Source organism: Ostrinia furnacalis, unplaced genomic scaffold (genome assembly GCF_004193835.3).
Source record: "Ostrinia furnacalis isolate ACB-3 unplaced genomic scaffold, ASM419383v2 OfSCF2804, whole genome shotgun sequence".
NCBI classification, from domain to species: Eukaryota; Metazoa; Arthropoda; class Insecta; order Lepidoptera; family Crambidae; genus Ostrinia; species Ostrinia furnacalis.
Genome location: NW_021133043.1, coordinates 220,483 through 237,372, shown reverse-complemented (window position 1 = coordinate 237,372; position 16,890 = coordinate 220,483). Strand labels below are relative to the sequence as shown.

The 16,890-nt window shown below is 38.5% G+C and overlaps 2 protein-coding genes across 5 annotated transcripts in view; one reads left to right on the top strand and one right to left on the bottom strand.

Annotated features, from left to right (window-relative positions):
• Positions 1-8,136, bottom strand: part of Moe (moesin) — a 41,795-nt gene extending 33,659 nt beyond the window's left edge. Inside the window, exons 1-2 of one of the 3 annotated variants that reach the window (XM_028309571.1) lie at positions 8,013-8,136; positions 7,634-7,667 (exon numbers count right to left, since the gene is read on the bottom strand). In XM_028309571.1, the coding sequence (XP_028165372.1) occupies positions 7,634-7,645 (12 nt within the window). In that variant the 5' untranslated portion in view covers positions 7,646-7,667; positions 8,013-8,136. Of the gene's footprint in view, positions 1-3,824; positions 3,988-7,633; positions 7,668-8,012 lie in introns of those variants that run through there. The other 2 variants (XM_028309573.1, XM_028309570.1) reach the window with 2 other exon arrangements.
• LOC114356415 (palmitoyltransferase ZDHHC6) lies at positions 4,589-16,816 on the top strand. Of its 2 annotated transcripts, XM_028309578.1 has the most exons (9): positions 4,589-4,703; positions 4,858-4,923; positions 8,959-9,140; positions 9,280-9,364; positions 9,482-9,609; positions 9,731-9,901; positions 10,712-10,918; positions 13,941-14,125; positions 15,169-16,816. In XM_028309578.1, the coding sequence occupies exons 3-9, from the start codon at positions 8,985-8,987 to the stop codon at positions 15,278-15,280; spliced, it is 1,044 nt and encodes a 347-aa protein (XP_028165379.1). In that variant the 5' UTR covers positions 4,589-4,703; positions 4,858-4,923; positions 8,959-8,984; the 3' UTR covers positions 15,281-16,816. The 2 variants fall into 2 exon arrangements, with proteins under 2 accessions (XP_028165379.1, XP_028165378.1); XM_028309577.1 differs by lacking the exons at positions 4,589-4,703; positions 4,858-4,923 and adding an exon at positions 8,422-8,657.
• Positions 16,817-16,890: the final 74 nt, after the last annotated feature.

Below are 16,890 nucleotides of genomic sequence, written 5' to 3'. Positions count from 1 at the left end.
TTCAACTAGTTTTACACGAAATGTCAATACACAAACGAATCGTGATCGCGTTTCAGTTTTTACTGTTTCTGTTTAAGAAAGGCATAAAATAGTTCAGCGAAAAACAGCACTAGTTTGTTAAAGGTTTTACGATGTACTGCATTATTGACGGCAAAGCTAGCTATGGCTTCTGTAAATTATGTTATTAATGAAAACATTTGAATAATTGAATAGATAAAAACCATCAGTTAAACGAACTTAGCACTCTAGTGGATAATAAACAGGCGATGTTTTCAACATCGTTAATCGACAAAAATTATTACAATAATGATAATTGTGAACGTTTAGCAACAGTCGCATGTCAAGGGAAACTCGAGGACAAGCCCATAGTGTACGTGTGATCGTATGAGATTAAGACTTTGTATAGATATGGCAGTAGTATAAAAACTGCATACGCGTGAAGACGCTTTCATAATCTACTTTTTCAAGCCACTTGAGCAAACGAATCAAAATGCATGAAGTGATTGACCTAGAAAATTACGCTAATCATGTTGCTAAGAATACGAATGACAGCGAAGTTGAGAAGGCCTTTTCTCGCATCTTCCATACTGAAGTAATATTATATTGGTTTAGTTTGAGGCCACGGCATAATAGTAAGAATAAAAATGGCACCGTGCACGAGATATGTCGATGATGTCATCACCATATACCATAAGTTTTATGGAGAGTGATAACGGCCTAATAGCTTTTTGTACGTGCTCAGGCTCAGTGACATACTACCGGATTTTTCACATTCACGTTGGAAGCACGGACTTCTGTGATAAAACAGATAATAGGAGAATAGTTAAACATGCTGATGCAAGCTCAAAGTGTAAGGTTATCGTTAAAAAGATATTGTCACGTCTAACTCAAAATAACTTAATAATAAAAAATAATGTTAAGAATGTTAGAGTTCTAGTGATTATTTTAGAGACTATCAGTCAGGCAGACATAACAGCAAGTACTTGATGATTGGGATATCATTAGTTAATCAAACGACAACACTGTACATGAAGCATAGAACGACATACCTAGCTTATTGTCGAAGCGAAAGATAGCACCATGTAATACGTGCATTAAAATCCAAACACACCCATCTAGATCCATCATGATCAGCAAACATTTGCTGTCGTAACTAGGAAGGCTCTTGAGGGGAGGGCATAGAGGTGAACAATATAATGACGAATACTAATTGCGTAGATATTCGTACTTGAACTCCAGTGCAATGTAATTGCTGTCAAACGATTAAAATTTAATAGTTCCTATGTTTAGTGGCAGCAGTGAGCAGCCTTTGTGGTAAAACTTCAATTCACCAATAGAAAAACTTTTACCGATTAAGAATATGACTGGCGATTAGTTTAAAATTCAAAACGTTTAAATTTTGAATACAACCGACAGCCTTCTAGATGCCATGTAACCGGTCGGCTAACAACAACGAAGAAGCCGCAAAAGATCCAAAAGAAATGTACATACACCATGTATCCTACTAAAGCGGGAGTTAACCTATTTGAACTTTAAAATGGAACAAAGAACTTGGACACTAACAAAAGCTGCATTAATTTAGATCGTGAACCAGATTAGGGTTATGTCAGGAAATGTAGATTAGGGGTTGAAGTGGCAACGCATCTGTTGATGGCAGGTGCCGCAACAGGTGTCGGGACACGTGGCTGGCTACAACCAGATCATTAAGGCAGATGATTCGAAGTCAAAATGTATATGTAGATGATCTTTCGAGCAATGGACTTGGTGTTGAATGAGTAGAAATGATACTTTGGAACAATGACAGTAATTGAACATCTGTTCACTTACGAAAGGATTAAATAATGAAGGGGGTTAACAGTAAAAACAGGGATCTGAGTTATTCAATTTAAATAATGTGGATTCAACATTTCGATTTTAATTTCAATAAATTTGAGGAAACTTGAAGCTTATCAAGAAAGCAGACAAATGTTCTAGAACATAAAATTGGTGTCAACAGCCCAAATTATAATGAGATCTTGAAAAGTAAAACTTGACGAACTTGAAGTGATGATAGAAAAGAAATGCGCCCAACTGTTGTTAGAAATCGCAACGTGTGAGTGAAACGGCGCTAGATGGGCATAGACCATAGCGACCGTCAAATTAGTAACAACTACGTATGCTGCACAATGTCGTGAATGAATGACGTGCGACTTGTTTGAACGGGTACAAAAACAACAATTGCAGTCTACAGAACATAATATATTTTTAGAATTGAGAGGAAGATCCACCGTGTAATCCGATGTCCTTCCATTAACCTTATGTGTCCAATTACAAATCCAAAAAAGTAAGCCGTTTAAAAATCCAGTAAGAACTTGAGCAGTACATAGATAAATTCTACTAATTACTGTCACAATTTATACTTTAGGGCTTTGCTGATTTATACAGTTGCAGAATTCTAAAAGGTTTTTCTAAATTCCTATTATGGACATTTGGTATTGCCGATAACGCTGGCTTAAAGTTTAAACTTGTGGTCAATTCGTTAATTAATTAATACTAATAATGGAGTTTCATTAGCTATATCATTAGGTATATTTTCCTGTGTATTTAATTTACTATCCTGTTATTTTATTGTGTATCATCAATAGCTTGTCAAGAACTGAATAGACGGAGTATTTATACCAGTTGCTGTGTTACAAGAACAATGCAATGTTAGGTATTGGCATAATTATCATTGGTGATTGCTATCTTTGCACTCACACTTAATTTTGCGAAAAACTATTCTTGCCTATTCGAAATCGAATTAATAATGTATTTCCCTCAAAGGAGGAAAGCCTAGAAGATTCTAAAAAATAAGCGGTCGTAATTAACAGAATATTTAATTTTATAAAATTGTTAATTACAGCCATACACTAATTGACAACAATTACATACGTGCCTACAGATTTAACAACACTAATTAGATTTCAAAAGCAGGAAAAACCTTGAGGACTTCAGCTACACACCACAAACATTTAAAATTAATACCTAAGATAATTCTGTATCTCAGGAACGAACTCATTATAGCGTTGCCATTGTCTCAGTGTTGTGAACAGTTTGCAGTGCGCCAGAACCGGCATAATTAGGTAATAGATCAAGAATTTTAATTCGTTTTTGATTTAGTGACTTCTGTGGAAATCGGCAGTACAGATTAGATCGTATTGCGTAAATTGTATGCCTTACTTGATAACAATACGATTTAGGTTTATCACGACTACGTCAATGATATTTCGTGAATTACTAATTCAGGCGCAAAGAAACCGCCACGATAACGGTCGGAATATGAACCTGAGATACGAAGGAGTTATAAAAAGAGCTGTTGAGGCTAAATTCGAAACGAAAACGAAAGTCAGGGACCCTCGCTTCGGCAAAACAGGAAAAGGTTTGCGTCTCGCTTCCATGGGCGGGAAGGATAAGGACGGGGAATGGAAAGACGGTTACGACCGTTTGAACCATGCAAAATAAGTAATAAGACGGCGGCGAGACCACCTCGGATGTGCGCTACGATGACATCACCGTAACTTATGATTTGAGTCAACAACACTAAAAACTTGTGTAATTTATTCGTTTGACGAAGCGTACGGCTTTGATGGAGCTGAAACTTGTTACTAGGTGAACAAGCTCAAATGTATGTGGTGGATAGGTACTTCTTCTGATAAGGTTTATTGCTATAGAATGATTATAATGCCTTTACATAACCTACTAGCTTAGGTAAATCCCATGGAAGAAACCGAAATTAAAATAAGGATGTCTGAAAACGGATGAGTCATCACAGGATTAGGATTTAGAATCTGATTGCGTAATAATACCTGTTTTCCGCCGGCAACCATCTTGAGTTTTGGGTCACAAGCACAGGGTAAAATATAATGTCACGGGCACAAAGTGCACTACACTGTAGAAGGGTGAGGGGGTGAGGGGTTACGGCACCGAAGCCGCGTCTGCCGGACGCGGCGTTAGAGTTTGAACTGAACCGCCGCGGGGATGTGCTCCCCGAGCCCAAGGCTGCGCCGGCGCCGCCCGACCGCAGCCTGTACAGCGCAGGTGCGCGGAGGAGGCTCTATTGTTCTCGACGCGGATTTGTAAAAAATACACTGTTTGAGACCGAATTTACGAGTATGCTTCTAGTTAGCTTCGACAGTTTCGCGTTCTAGTTGGACAGTTATCCATAATTTTTGTTCGGAAAATAAAGAGCTGTAATTTGAAGAAAAGAGAACAATTTTGGAAGTAAGCCAACTTTTAGGGCAGTCAATAGCTCAAATTGAGACAATCTTATGAAAAAAAAAAGTAAATTGATGTGTTCTGAGTACTCTTGCGGTGTGCGATCTTTCATTACTACTGGTAGGGCCCAAAAGATAAGGAGACATGTAAAGTGCCCCATAAGGGCTACCTTTTCTTTTTTTATTATTTTCTATAATAATATTTTGACGTTCATAAGTGCCACTTGTGGTCTAAACTGAATAAATACTTTTGATTTTGATTAAGATTTTTTTTTCAGTGTTTTGTGTCTTAAATAGAGCAAATTTCTTCTTGCAAGCTTCAGTTTTATTACGGAGTGACTCTACTGTGTTTGTGTCAACTGTGTTCTCGGTATCGTTTTTGCCTGGCCGTCTACATCTTTAAATTGAATCGTGATCCAATCGATAAACACACAATCGGAGTCGTGCAATCGTTATAATATCACGTGTTTGGTTGGTATTAATCCTCTTTTTATTTTTATATAATAATCTCTAAGGTCATCGTTAAGATTTACAATTTTCAATTTTGCGGTTGGTAAATTGGAAAAACTATAATTTCTTGGCTTAGCCGACGTTTTTACTCTCGGATTTTTATTTGCCTTTCCAGTGTCGTGTCGTATTATACGTGATAAAATCGTCTCCGGAAGAAAGCTCGACATGTGACAGCCGACAGGTAATTACGCTCTGCTACGTAATTAGGCAAGAAAAGTATTATGGTAAGGTTCTATGTGTAAACTAAAAGGCTCATTAATCATTACCTGATCTACATTAGTAGGTACTTTAGGGCTACCAAAACCAAGAGTGATTCTTCCATGCCTCTACCATAATATTCAAACTAATGTGTCTATCGCCATTTCCTATTCATAAACTAGTCTATTTCTCATCTCTTATCATGCCATATGATATCCATGTTAAGAGCGGTATTTGCTCCGTCCGCCAATTTAAACGGTATATGGGACATCACTGTTAGCTATAGGTACTATACATCAAACATGATTAGCATAAGGCATGCCAGCCGTGGCACGCGACCGGGGCGGCGTCCTATAAGCCTATGACGGGCGAACCAAGTTTTATTTTTCTGCACATTTCTTTAACTTGAAACTGAGAATTCTGGCGTTTTCCTAACCTACAAGAGCGGACCTCAGCGGTATTTGGTCCAGCCAGACCTACGCTAATTTAAACTGTGCTAGACTTAGAGGGACATCAATGTCAGCTATACAATACATTATGATTAGCATAAGGCATGCCAGCCGTGACACGCGACCGGGGCGCGGCGTCCTATAAGCCTATACGAGCGAACCAAGACCAAATTTTGTTGTTCTGCAGTTTTTTTACCTCTACCAACTTAAAACTGAGGATTCTATCGTTTTCTTAACATTGTATGCTATCCATAATAAGATCTCAGCGCTGTTTGGTCGAGGTCCGCTAATTCAAGCGGTGTTCTAACTAAAGGGACAGCACTGTCACCTATACTCAATACATCAAACATGATTAGCATAAGGCATGCCAGCCGTGGCACGCGACCGGGGCGTCCCGTAAGCTGATAACGAGCGGCACACTTCCCCACTTGCGCAGCTTAGCTCGCCTGCATTACACAACGATAGTCGATGGGATCGATTCTAAGATGTTTGCAGAAACTGTCAGCCTATGCCAATATTTCGTAGTTAATAAAAATACCACCTTCCACCTTCGGCCTGATCATCACTTACCATCAGGTGAGATACAGGCCAAGAGCTTCCTCGTAGTGGAAAAAAAAAAAAAAATTTCAAAGGAAAACTTTGTAAAAGTACAACATTTCTATTATACACCTGTATTTATTTTTACATTAATTATAGAATACAGTTCACAACAGTAGCTATAATTCATGCTTCATAATAACTGACAGAATTGCAAATTCTGAATTTGAGATATTCAATATTGTTTTCTCTGTGCTCCTCAAAGACTACATTGATGAAAAAACACTACCTGCTCATGTTACCTAGTATAACCAGTTTTGCTGTTATTTCATTGCAATGACATAGTACTGCTAGTAACAGTTAGGCACAAATCATTGTAGTAGACATTTGCATCACTTGTTACTTACAAGGTGTGTTACAATGGATACAGTGCAGTGCACATAAACTCAACTTTAGAGATGGTTTAACTTGACAATAATTCATTTATTTTATCACCCAAGTTGTTGGGAAAAAACAAAACTTTGGCACAAAAATCACAATACAAAACCATGTATGTAGATTTTTAAATAGGGTCAGTGATGAATATCATGAATTTTACTAACTAAACTATAGCATTTACTCAAAGATAATATTTGAAGGGGATGGGAACATAGAATAACACATTGAAAACAACTATCACCATGAAAAACTAGCTTAGATTCATGCTACTTGTTGGTCCTGGAGCCAAACTGACAAATCAAACATCAATAATATCAAACTGCAAACCATGACTAACCAACTCATTGTTACCGGAGTTTAAATCAAGTGCGTTGCTTAAATAATTAAGTATCTGGAAACACAAAGGAAGAAACATACAATAAACATTATACAAGATAATTAGTATTAGAAAACAAAAGTAAACTAGTAATAGTGGGTTGTTTCAAGACTTAATTGACATAATCTAGCTTGATGTTTATTGTGACTGAAATATTTCAAAAGAACTGGCAAAAGAAAGTTGGATTTGTTTGTATTACATGAACACAAGATAGCTAATACAGAAAATATAAGGCAATTAATATTATTCATAACATTGCTGATGCATGAGAATGTATGTTAATGGAATCTATTCATGACTAATCAGCACAGAACAGCGGAAATAAAATTATCAATCCAGCAGGATGTGGTGATAGCTTGTTTAGTTGCAATTTTTAACTTGACAAATGAAATTTGTTTACAGTTCTGCATACAATATCTACAGACTTCATAATTTTTAATTGAAATCAACAATATTACTTAGTAGTAAAATGATTGTATTTAATCATCATCAAAAAATGTTAAGTGCTATGTATTATTCTAAGTAGTGTACTATCTGCATCTTATCTATATCATGCTTTGTTGATAACCCATAATAGTATAATGTTACAACACACTTATCTTTAGACTTTTACTTTTAAAATGTGAAACAAGTGTATGTACAGGTTCATTGATTCCCAATTAACCACTTTAATTACCTGAGCAATGAGAAAGTTCATAGTTGTGTTAGTACACAGAAATGTTGCTAGTGTAGAGCAATTTTAATGTTTCCCCGATGACTTAATGTGTTGTCTGATCACACTGCGAAGGTGAAATCAGCAAAGTGACGCAGGCACGACCGACTCGCACACTGCTACCCTGAGAGCGCCTGGCGCGATCATCCCGTAAATAAATAAACACAAATGCAATACTCACTGATTTCGGCATGTTGGCGGTTTGGGATTACTATCTGCAATCAAATAAAATCCCACTTTAGAAGACAAACACTAAATTACAGCGCGACTATCGAGGTAACCACTGACAAGCTATCCTCAAAACCGCGTGACATTACATGCGAAATTGTGACTGGACCAGTGCTTATCTACGGCTGACAACTGTGTAAGATGCCGTATTTCTAGTTGTTCTACGTATAATATCATAAAATAGCCGCAGTCTAGCGATTACAATAAAATTACAGTCACCGGCGGGCAACTATGGCCCATAGAAATCATGGGTAGAAATCTCAAGTCTCGGCAGAGGAACTTGTCAGACATAGTATCAATAAATTGTAGTACATATTTTGAAGATAACATACCCAGTAAAAAAGAGAATATCACCTAATAATCCACATAAGTAGCACAACACACTTAAGAATGCACACACCCTAGAGCCACAAAAATATCGCGATGTGACAACTGCCTGCGTGACGTGGTAGCCGGTGTTGTCAGTTTTTACACTAGAAAATCTACTATTTGTCAGTATGTTACCACACAAAAAATGAAAACTATAAAAAAAGTTTTATAAATTACTTGATGATTAACTTTAAGCGGCCTAAATTAGCACTGAATCAACTTAATATTATTTCTCATAACTTTATAAAAAATATCCTAAGGATTTCATATTTTATCCTTATCCTTTTAATTTATTCAATGCATTAATATTCAGGTCTTCATAATTTCTGAACGAACGTAATTTTTTACAGTGACAGCACGTGACAATTACTGTCATAATCATCTGTCAAGTGTCAAGTTGAGGTGAATTTGTGGTTGTTTTTCTTCGGTTTTTCTATTTCAGCTTCAGTGCAGTTAATATTAAATATGTTGTGCAGACTGTGAAAATGAAAAACCATTGAATATAAATGAGTATCTAGTCTTCATCGTGTGTAGTGTATAAGCATAAATTGACATGACTTCTAGTCCTTTTCGGAGGTTGTGCCACTGGGGCCCAATTTCGGTTTTAGGTAAATGTTTAAATGAATTACACAATATTTGGAGATCCAACTTGTATATTCGTTTCAGTTCTATTGGTCCTCCATTTGGCGGCAGTCTACATGACATTTTCCTTGATTTAAGCCTGAAATTACCTGGTTCTTTTAGATTGTTTTAACTTAAGTGTTTAAAGTTTTACTGACTAAATTACATTGCTCTTATATAAACAATCATGAAATTGCGTTTTAGGTTTGTGATTGGAATTAATGATGAAGTAATTGGTGCATAAACATCATTGAAAGTTCATAAAAATATCTATGTTTTATATTCTAGTTATAATAAAGCTGATAACATGGGCTATGATCCACATGCTGGGCATGTGGTGGCCGCCGCACGCGTCGCTGGGCGGCTTCGTGCACGCGGCCATATTCCTTGCGTTTGCTGCGGCCACACTTTACTACTTCCTCCAATCACTGCTGGAAGGACCGGGATTTGTTCCCTATGGATGGAAACCAGTATGTATCTGTTTATTATATGTATTGTAAGCTTACAATGTAAATCTGGTGCCATAGTATTTAGCAAGTTTACACTTTAAGCTAACAATTCAAGACCTAAAGGAACTTGAATTTTAATGTAACTCGTTTTATTTTAAAGGCAAAAGAAGAAGACACACAGTTTCTACAATTCTGCAACGTGTGTAATGGTTACAAAGCTCCAAGATCACATCATTGCAGGAAATGTAAGTTCAGATTGTAGTGTATTTTTTATTTATTTAGAAGCCTTAGTTATTTTTATCGCATCTCAAATTATTTATGATTTTCAAATTAGAAGACTTTTTCAAAAGATCTTATTTTAGGTGGACGGTGTGTGATGAAGATGGACCACCACTGTCCGTGGATCAACTGCTGCGTGGGGCACCGTAATCACTGCTACTTCGTGATCTTCCTGGGCTCTGCCACCATCGGCTGCTTACAAGCTGCCATAGTAAGGACTTATGTAAATAATGAGCATACTAACAAGCACGTTTCTATGCACTAACATCTGCACTATTTATTCATTATTATATGGCTTGCTGATCTTTGTAAGTGAAATTTATCGTCAACAGGTACTCACAATATGCGTGTATCAAGTGATCAATCAAATCGCTAACATCCAGAGCAGGACTGAGCGAGATCCAGCGATATACCTGACGGTCAGCACGTTTGTGCTGACGCTACTTGCTTTAGGCATGGCTCTGGGGGTTGTATTGGCTGTCGGGGCCTTATTGTACATACAGGTCAGTGATTAGATGTTGATGCTAACATAATTTATTTTTCAATGGCAAATCAGATTTTTTTGATAGAATCCTCGCGACTTCTTAGACCTTAGACCAGGGTTTCCCAATATTTTTTTTGCCAAGGAACCCTAATTGATTATACTTTTCCTAGCGGAACCCCCGTACTACTCCGCCCGCACGCCCTGCCCCTCCCTTGTGCGTAAACAAGTCGGTGCGAGCGAACAACGTCGGTCCCAAAACGTGGGATAATATTTTTTACGGAACCCTTGCGGCCTTTCTACGGAACCCCAGGGTTCCGCGGACCACCATTCGAGAACCGCTGCCTTAGACAGTCTAAATATAGCTCGGTATTCAGTGTAGCGTTATCCAAGGGAGCAGTTGCTCTTCCCTGCCCCCTCTCGGTAAGCTAATGTACGTGGCTCAAGAAGTCGTGACGTGTATGTCTCCAGCTTCCTCAGGATGCCATATTTTTAAGCATAATCACAGCAATCAAAGCATTTGTTAGGTTGGAGACATACACGTGTAGTCGTGAGCTAAAGCTGCTAGATTAACAAAAGGCGTAGGTAGGTTAATGAGGGCTATCGTTTTTATACTCAACAGTTGGCACCCCTGGCGATAGACAGGACCTTACTCTACAGTGGCGCCATCTTGACGAGTGCAAATGCGATAGTCCTCCTACCACTTTCGCGCTCACCAGTTGGCGCCACTGTCTTCGCTACTAGCAAGTGACAGGACCTTACTCTACAGTGGCGCCAACTGGTGAGCGCTAAAACGATAGCCCTCATTAAGAGCGAGGTATTGTCGTTTCAGGTCAGAAGCATCCTCCGAAACCGGACCACGATCGAAGACTGGATCATGGAGAAGGCGGTAGGACGACGCGTTATAGGCGGCGTGGCGCCCTTCATGTATCCCTACGACTTGGGCTGGCGACGCAACGCAGCTCTGGTCATCAATTCCGCGCGACACGACGGCATCGCCTGGCCGCTGGCGCCTGGCTGCGGGCAGTATGACCTTACTGTGAGTGTTGCCATGTTACGTCATCGTTATTTCACTATTTATCGTCCTTCACCTACACAGGGTTGGTGCCCCAACACCCTGTGTCACGATGGTCCCCACATTAGCATCTTTCGAGCGTCACGGCGTCGTCTTGTCACGTGACGCCAGCGCTGCGTCGACGCATGTTGGCGGGCGCTTGCGGTTGTCAAGTTAGAATTGGACTCTCTTGAATACAGCTTAGACAATAATTCCGCGCGCTAAAGAATTTCTTTGAAAGAAAGATACATTTATTACAATGGACATCACACAAATACAGGCAATTACATAGATATGACAGTGGCACATAATAATGGAAGAAAAAAAAAAACAAGAGTATACTGAGCCACCTATTCACCAACAAGATGCCCACTGCAACGGAACCCCACTCAGCATATGCCGTGGCCCACGGTGACGAAGGCCACGGCGCTGGTTTTCAGTGTGCCCCATGCCGAGTGAGGGTCACGGACCATTGGTAAAATAAATAAAATAGTAAACTGCATAAAATTGTCTAGATAAACATACGTAAATAGTAATATTAGTGCACAGATAAATACAAAAGGCGGGAAATCGGTAAGGATGATGTGTTTCGTGACCTCAATAGTAACTTACAATATTCGTTGCTTTTAGCGCGAGCAGCAAGCCCAAAAGCAGCTGAAAGCGCTACGCTCCCGCGTGGTAGTATCGGTGGCGTCGTACAGCGGGCGCTGGCTGCCGGCGCAGTACCCGCGCGCTTCATTTTAATTATTTTAATTTTCATACAAATCTGATTTCATAAAATTTATTTTGTATGAACATTTAAAAATTAAAATGATGACAATTTTTCTGACTTCACCATACCATTTATATGTNTTTTATTTATACATTAAAATCTTAATGCGGTTCACAGAATACATCTACCAAGTTTCAACAGTATAGCTCTATAGTTTCGGAAAAAAATGGCTGTGACATACGGATGGACAGACGGACAGACAGACATGACGAATCTATAAGGGTTCCGTTTTTTGCCATGCTACGGAACGCTAATAACGTATATCTCTGAATATCTCAATCTCTATCATATCTATCTAACTGAATCAGTAGTTCTCTATTTGGAATTTAACAAAGAAATACAAATGACATGTTTTGTTTTTCAACATTTACCGTGCCATTAATGTAAATCCTAAGATTTACCAACGAAATGGTGGTAAGAGTTCGAATCGCAAACCTTTTGGGACATTTACCATTAGGAATTGGTAGATCTTAGGTTTTACTGGAATATCTTAGGATTTACTGCAATTCGAGCTTTTACAGTAACATATGCATATGTTAACATGGGCCAGTGTCGACTCATATACCCATTTACCTAACAGCCTGTATATTTAGATGGTGAAAACGGGCATTAGACTCATATAATTCCGCGCGCTAAAGAATTTGTTTCATGACCTCAGTAGTAACTTATAGCCTGACCAGGAACATAAAAACCCTCGCCATGTTGCGGAAAACTAATGGTACTAATTTCTTTTAATGGCAACAGTAACTGAAAACTTCATTGACATGTCACCTTGCATGTCAGTCTATTGCTGTCAAAGTGTAAACAAACTTTATTTTAAATGTGCGCAATTGATTTTGTAAATTAAATTGCTAAAATCTTTTTATAGTCGTGAAATAAAAGTGGTTCACAATGTGTTCAAGTATTTGTCGAAGAGAAATAATAAGGGTTCGGACAATATTTTCATTGAATAATTTTTCCGACAAGGGTGTCAAATTGACTGACATGTTTATCGTATAGTACAGTCCACTATGAAAATTAGCTGTGGTTTGTTTCAAGTTTTTTGTCACTTTCTAAGTGTTGAATTTTATGGAATTGGGAAAGAAGTACCGAGTTTGTAGCGTTCATGAGCAGACATTGCAGTTGAATATTCAAGTTCTGAATTTGATTATTGATGAATAATAAAATAAATCCTACTAGCTCGATTGATGTTTTCATTTAATTTATTTAAACCAGGTTACCTATAATAATATTTTGTTGTTAATTCATGAAAATATCAAATTAGTCCGTAATCCTGAATCCTGATACATAAAGTTAGCCTATTAATTTAACACAGGTACGACTGTACTCAGTGTTGCACTATCAAATGCAATTGACGCGCCTCTATGCCAGGGTTTTTATGTTCCTGGTCAGGCTATACAATACATATAATTCGTTGCTTTCAGCGCGAGCAGCAAGCCCAAAAGCAGCTGAAAGCGCTACGCTCCCGCGTGGTAGTATCGGTGGCGTCGTACAGCGGGCGCTGGCTGCCGGCGCAGTACCCGCGCGCTTCATTTTAATTATTTTAATTTTCATACAAATCTGATTTCATAATTTTTTTTTTGTATGAACATTTAAAAAATTAAAATGATGATATCAAATTTCTGACTTCACCATGCCATTTATATGCATATGTTAACATGGGTTAGTGTCGCCTCATATACCCATTTACCTAACAGCCTGTATATTTAGATGGTGAAAACGGGCATTAGACTCATATAATTCCGCGCGCTAAAGAATTTGTTTCGTGACCTCAGTAGTAACTTACTAATTACAATATAATTCGTTGCTTCCAGCGCGAGCAGCAAGCCCAAAAGCAGCTGAAAGCGCTACGCTCCCGCGTGGTAGTATCGGTGGCGTCGTACAGCGGGCGCTGGCTGCCGGCGCAGTACCCGCGCGCTTAATTTTAATTATTTTAATTTTCATACAAATCTGATTTCATAAAATTTATTTGATGAACATTTATGATTAACTTTTATTTCATGAACATTTATTATGTATGAACATTTAAAAAATTAAAATGATGACAAATTTTCTGACTTCACCATACCATTTATATGCATATGTTAACATGGGTTAGTGTCGCCTCATATACCCATTTACCTAACAGCCTGTATATTTAGATGGTGAAAACGGGCATTAGACTCATATAATTCCGCGCGCTAAAGAATTTGTTTAGTGACCTCAGTAGTAACTTACAATATTCGTTGCTTCCAGCGCGAGCAGCAAGCCCAAAAGCAGCTGAAAGCGCTGCGCTCCCGCGTGGTAGTATCGGTGGCGTCGTACAGCGGGCGCTGGCTGCCAGCGCAGTACCCGCGGGCCGCGCTGCACGCGCCTTGCACGGACGAGCCGCGCTTGGCGCTACGCCCCGGGACCTTGCTGCGGGTCACGCGCCATAGGAAGTGAGTCCGTACTCCGTAGCGACATAATAGACAGTTTGACACCATACCACAATAATTCGAAACCACAACTGTTTTAAAAAGACTCTTCATACTGGTCTTAAAAACCTAATTTATTTTGAATTACCTGTAAATTTCGATTGTATCGTAAATTGGGTTGAAAAAATAGTGACGTCACGTGCTTGTAGTGCCATACAAAATCTATGGGAGAGTTTCGTTTTGACAGTTTTAAAAAGTACGTCAATTGACTGTGGTGTCAACATGTCTATTAGCTTGTCGTCACGACAGTCGTGGAGTCACGACGCTAATATATGAAACTAGCTTTCCGCCCGCGGCTTCGCGCGCATGGACTACATTATCGAAATATTTTACGGAACCCTATTTTTTTCCAAAATAAAATTTAGCCTATGTTCCTCGTAGATAATGTAGCTTTCGAATGGTGAAAGAATTTTTAAAAAGGGTCCAGTAGTTTTTGAACCTATTCATTACAACCAAACAAACAAACAAAGTTTTCCTCTTTATAATATTAGTATGTGAAATTTACAAGTCGCGGCATCTAAAGCCCGGTAATTATGTTGCTGTCGCGCTCGCACACTCACTGCGGGCACCCGTCGCACAGTCACGACAGCAATATAATTACGCGCGAGCGATAAGGATGGGTAGCTTGGGGTCATTGGACAAAATTCTACGTGCTCGCAGAAGACCAGACTATAGTCGCCGCGATTGTCACCCAGTGTGCGGTGTCGTTTAAGCCTCGTGAAATCTAACATCACATTTTCTGACAGATGCATATTCCTGATCGACATTTTTAGGAGTGAAACATACAGATTCTGAAAGAAGGCTTTATTTGGCGCAAAACTCATCAACTTTAGGATATTGTTTATCAACGTTGGCCACTGGATGGCGCTGTCCACAAATTACAAACTTAATCATCTACCCCCCAGGTACTGCATGTACAACACTCATCAAACTGATGGTACTGTTTATCAACGTTGGCCACTAGATGGCGCTCTCCACAAACTACAAACTTATTCATCTACCCCCAGATACTGGATGTTCGGCGCAATGGTCGAGTCAGAGGGTGAGGAAGAAATCCGCGGGCCTCGTGGCTGGTTCCCGCGCGCCGCCGTCAGGCCGCTTCATGACAAGCCTGAGTAGCGCCATCATTAGCCTGAGTAGCGTCACCACAGCCTGAGTAGCGCGACCGCAAGACCGAGTAGCGCGACCACAAGACCGAATAGCGCGACCACAAGACAGAATAGCGCGACCACAAGACCGAGTAGCGCCATCATAAGATCGAGTAGCGCCATCACTCGAGGCTTTTTAGCTTGCCACTCACTCCGGCAGCCATTGTGAGGTAGGTGTATTAAATACCTACCTACGAACGTAGGTACAGTCGACAGCGCATCAGACTGTACATTTTTGATGCAAAATAGCACTTATAACTATTTTTAACACAGTGTACTGCTTGAAGTGCCGTTGTCTGTACCCACGAACTTGAAACAACTGATTTTGATTATAATCGCCGTTGCCAAGGCAATGATATGAAGGATAGAGTATGCGCACAATTTTTTGGCGCTGACTGAATAAGTCGTTGACTGCCGAGTCGAGACACTAGACACAATAGAATTTTTATTGTTCGAGGCACCTCACTGGTGAACCGTGTGGCGTCAAAAGTGATAATATAATTTTCTATGTGTAGAATAAACGATGCAACGCTCTATATCTATTTTGAGTATTTTGACATATTTTCCATACAAAAATTTACAGTATGTTTTACTAATTCAAATAAAGGTACCAAATAAATCAAACTATTTTAAAGTCCTATTTTATGCCCAACCTCTGTATATAGCTGGTAATCCGCTAGAATATTATTAGAAAAGACAATGCTTACGTAACGATTATAAATGGCTTAGAATAACGGTACAATTATTTTTTGGATGAATTTTTTACACAACGAATCCGTATTTTGTCTATGTTTTTGAAATCTCCGGTGTTATATCAAATGTGCTTGAATGATGTAAAATTAAATTGTAAATGACTTTGCTTCAGTTCTAGGATTTAGGCATCGAAATTGATATTTTATTATACTTATTAAGTATTATGTAAATATTATTACGAAATAGTTACGTGAAATATTATATTCCCCAAGGATTCTAAGCGATAATAATCCTTGTTAATTTTTAAATAACGACCAATATTTTGGATCTCAAAGTAAAATAACAACTAAATGAAAATTATAACACCCCTCTTTTTACGTTGGGGATTGATAAATACTTAGATATTTTTATGCAATGTTTTTCTTGTAAGTGATAGGTTGTTTCCTGGATGAAAAATAAACAAAATCTACAATGTCTTCTCCGTAATGATCATACAAACTCAATACTTACTTCTAATAAAAGAGTTGTCGTCAATTTTCTGTAGTAGTGAATAATTTCAGTTCCACAAAGTCTTTGACTAGTCCAATGACTCCAGGAGCAAACTGTGTTTGTACATTATAAATACTAATTATTTAGTAAGGAGTAAACGTGGTAACGTTCCTGTACATAGTTTAGATATTGTACAGGATAATATATTTAGTAGGTACCTATGAACTTAATGTGCGCAAATATTCAATGGTCACTATAATGTATATAATTTACAAGGTTTTGATATGATTTTGTTAGTATTTTTACTATTAAAATTGATGTCTATGTATTTAGTTGTTTCATTCGTATTTGAGAAGTTTGTAAACCATTTTCTTAAACCTATTTGATCTAAGCGAGATA

Bases quoted from the DNA above. Each gene is read 5' to 3' on its own strand.
- LOC114356415 (XM_028309577.1), top strand. From the start codon at position 8,603: ATGACTTCTAGTCCTTTTCGGAGGTTGTGCCACTGGGGCCCAATTTCG. The intron at 9,365-9,481 runs GTAAGTTCAGAT...ATCTTATTTTAG, and splicing joins ATCACATCATTGCAGGAAAT to GTGGACGGTGTGTGATGAAG. The intron at 10,919-13,940 runs GTGAGTGTTGCC...CGTTGCTTCCAG, and splicing joins GCGGGCAGTATGACCTTACT to CGCGAGCAGCAAGCCCAAAA.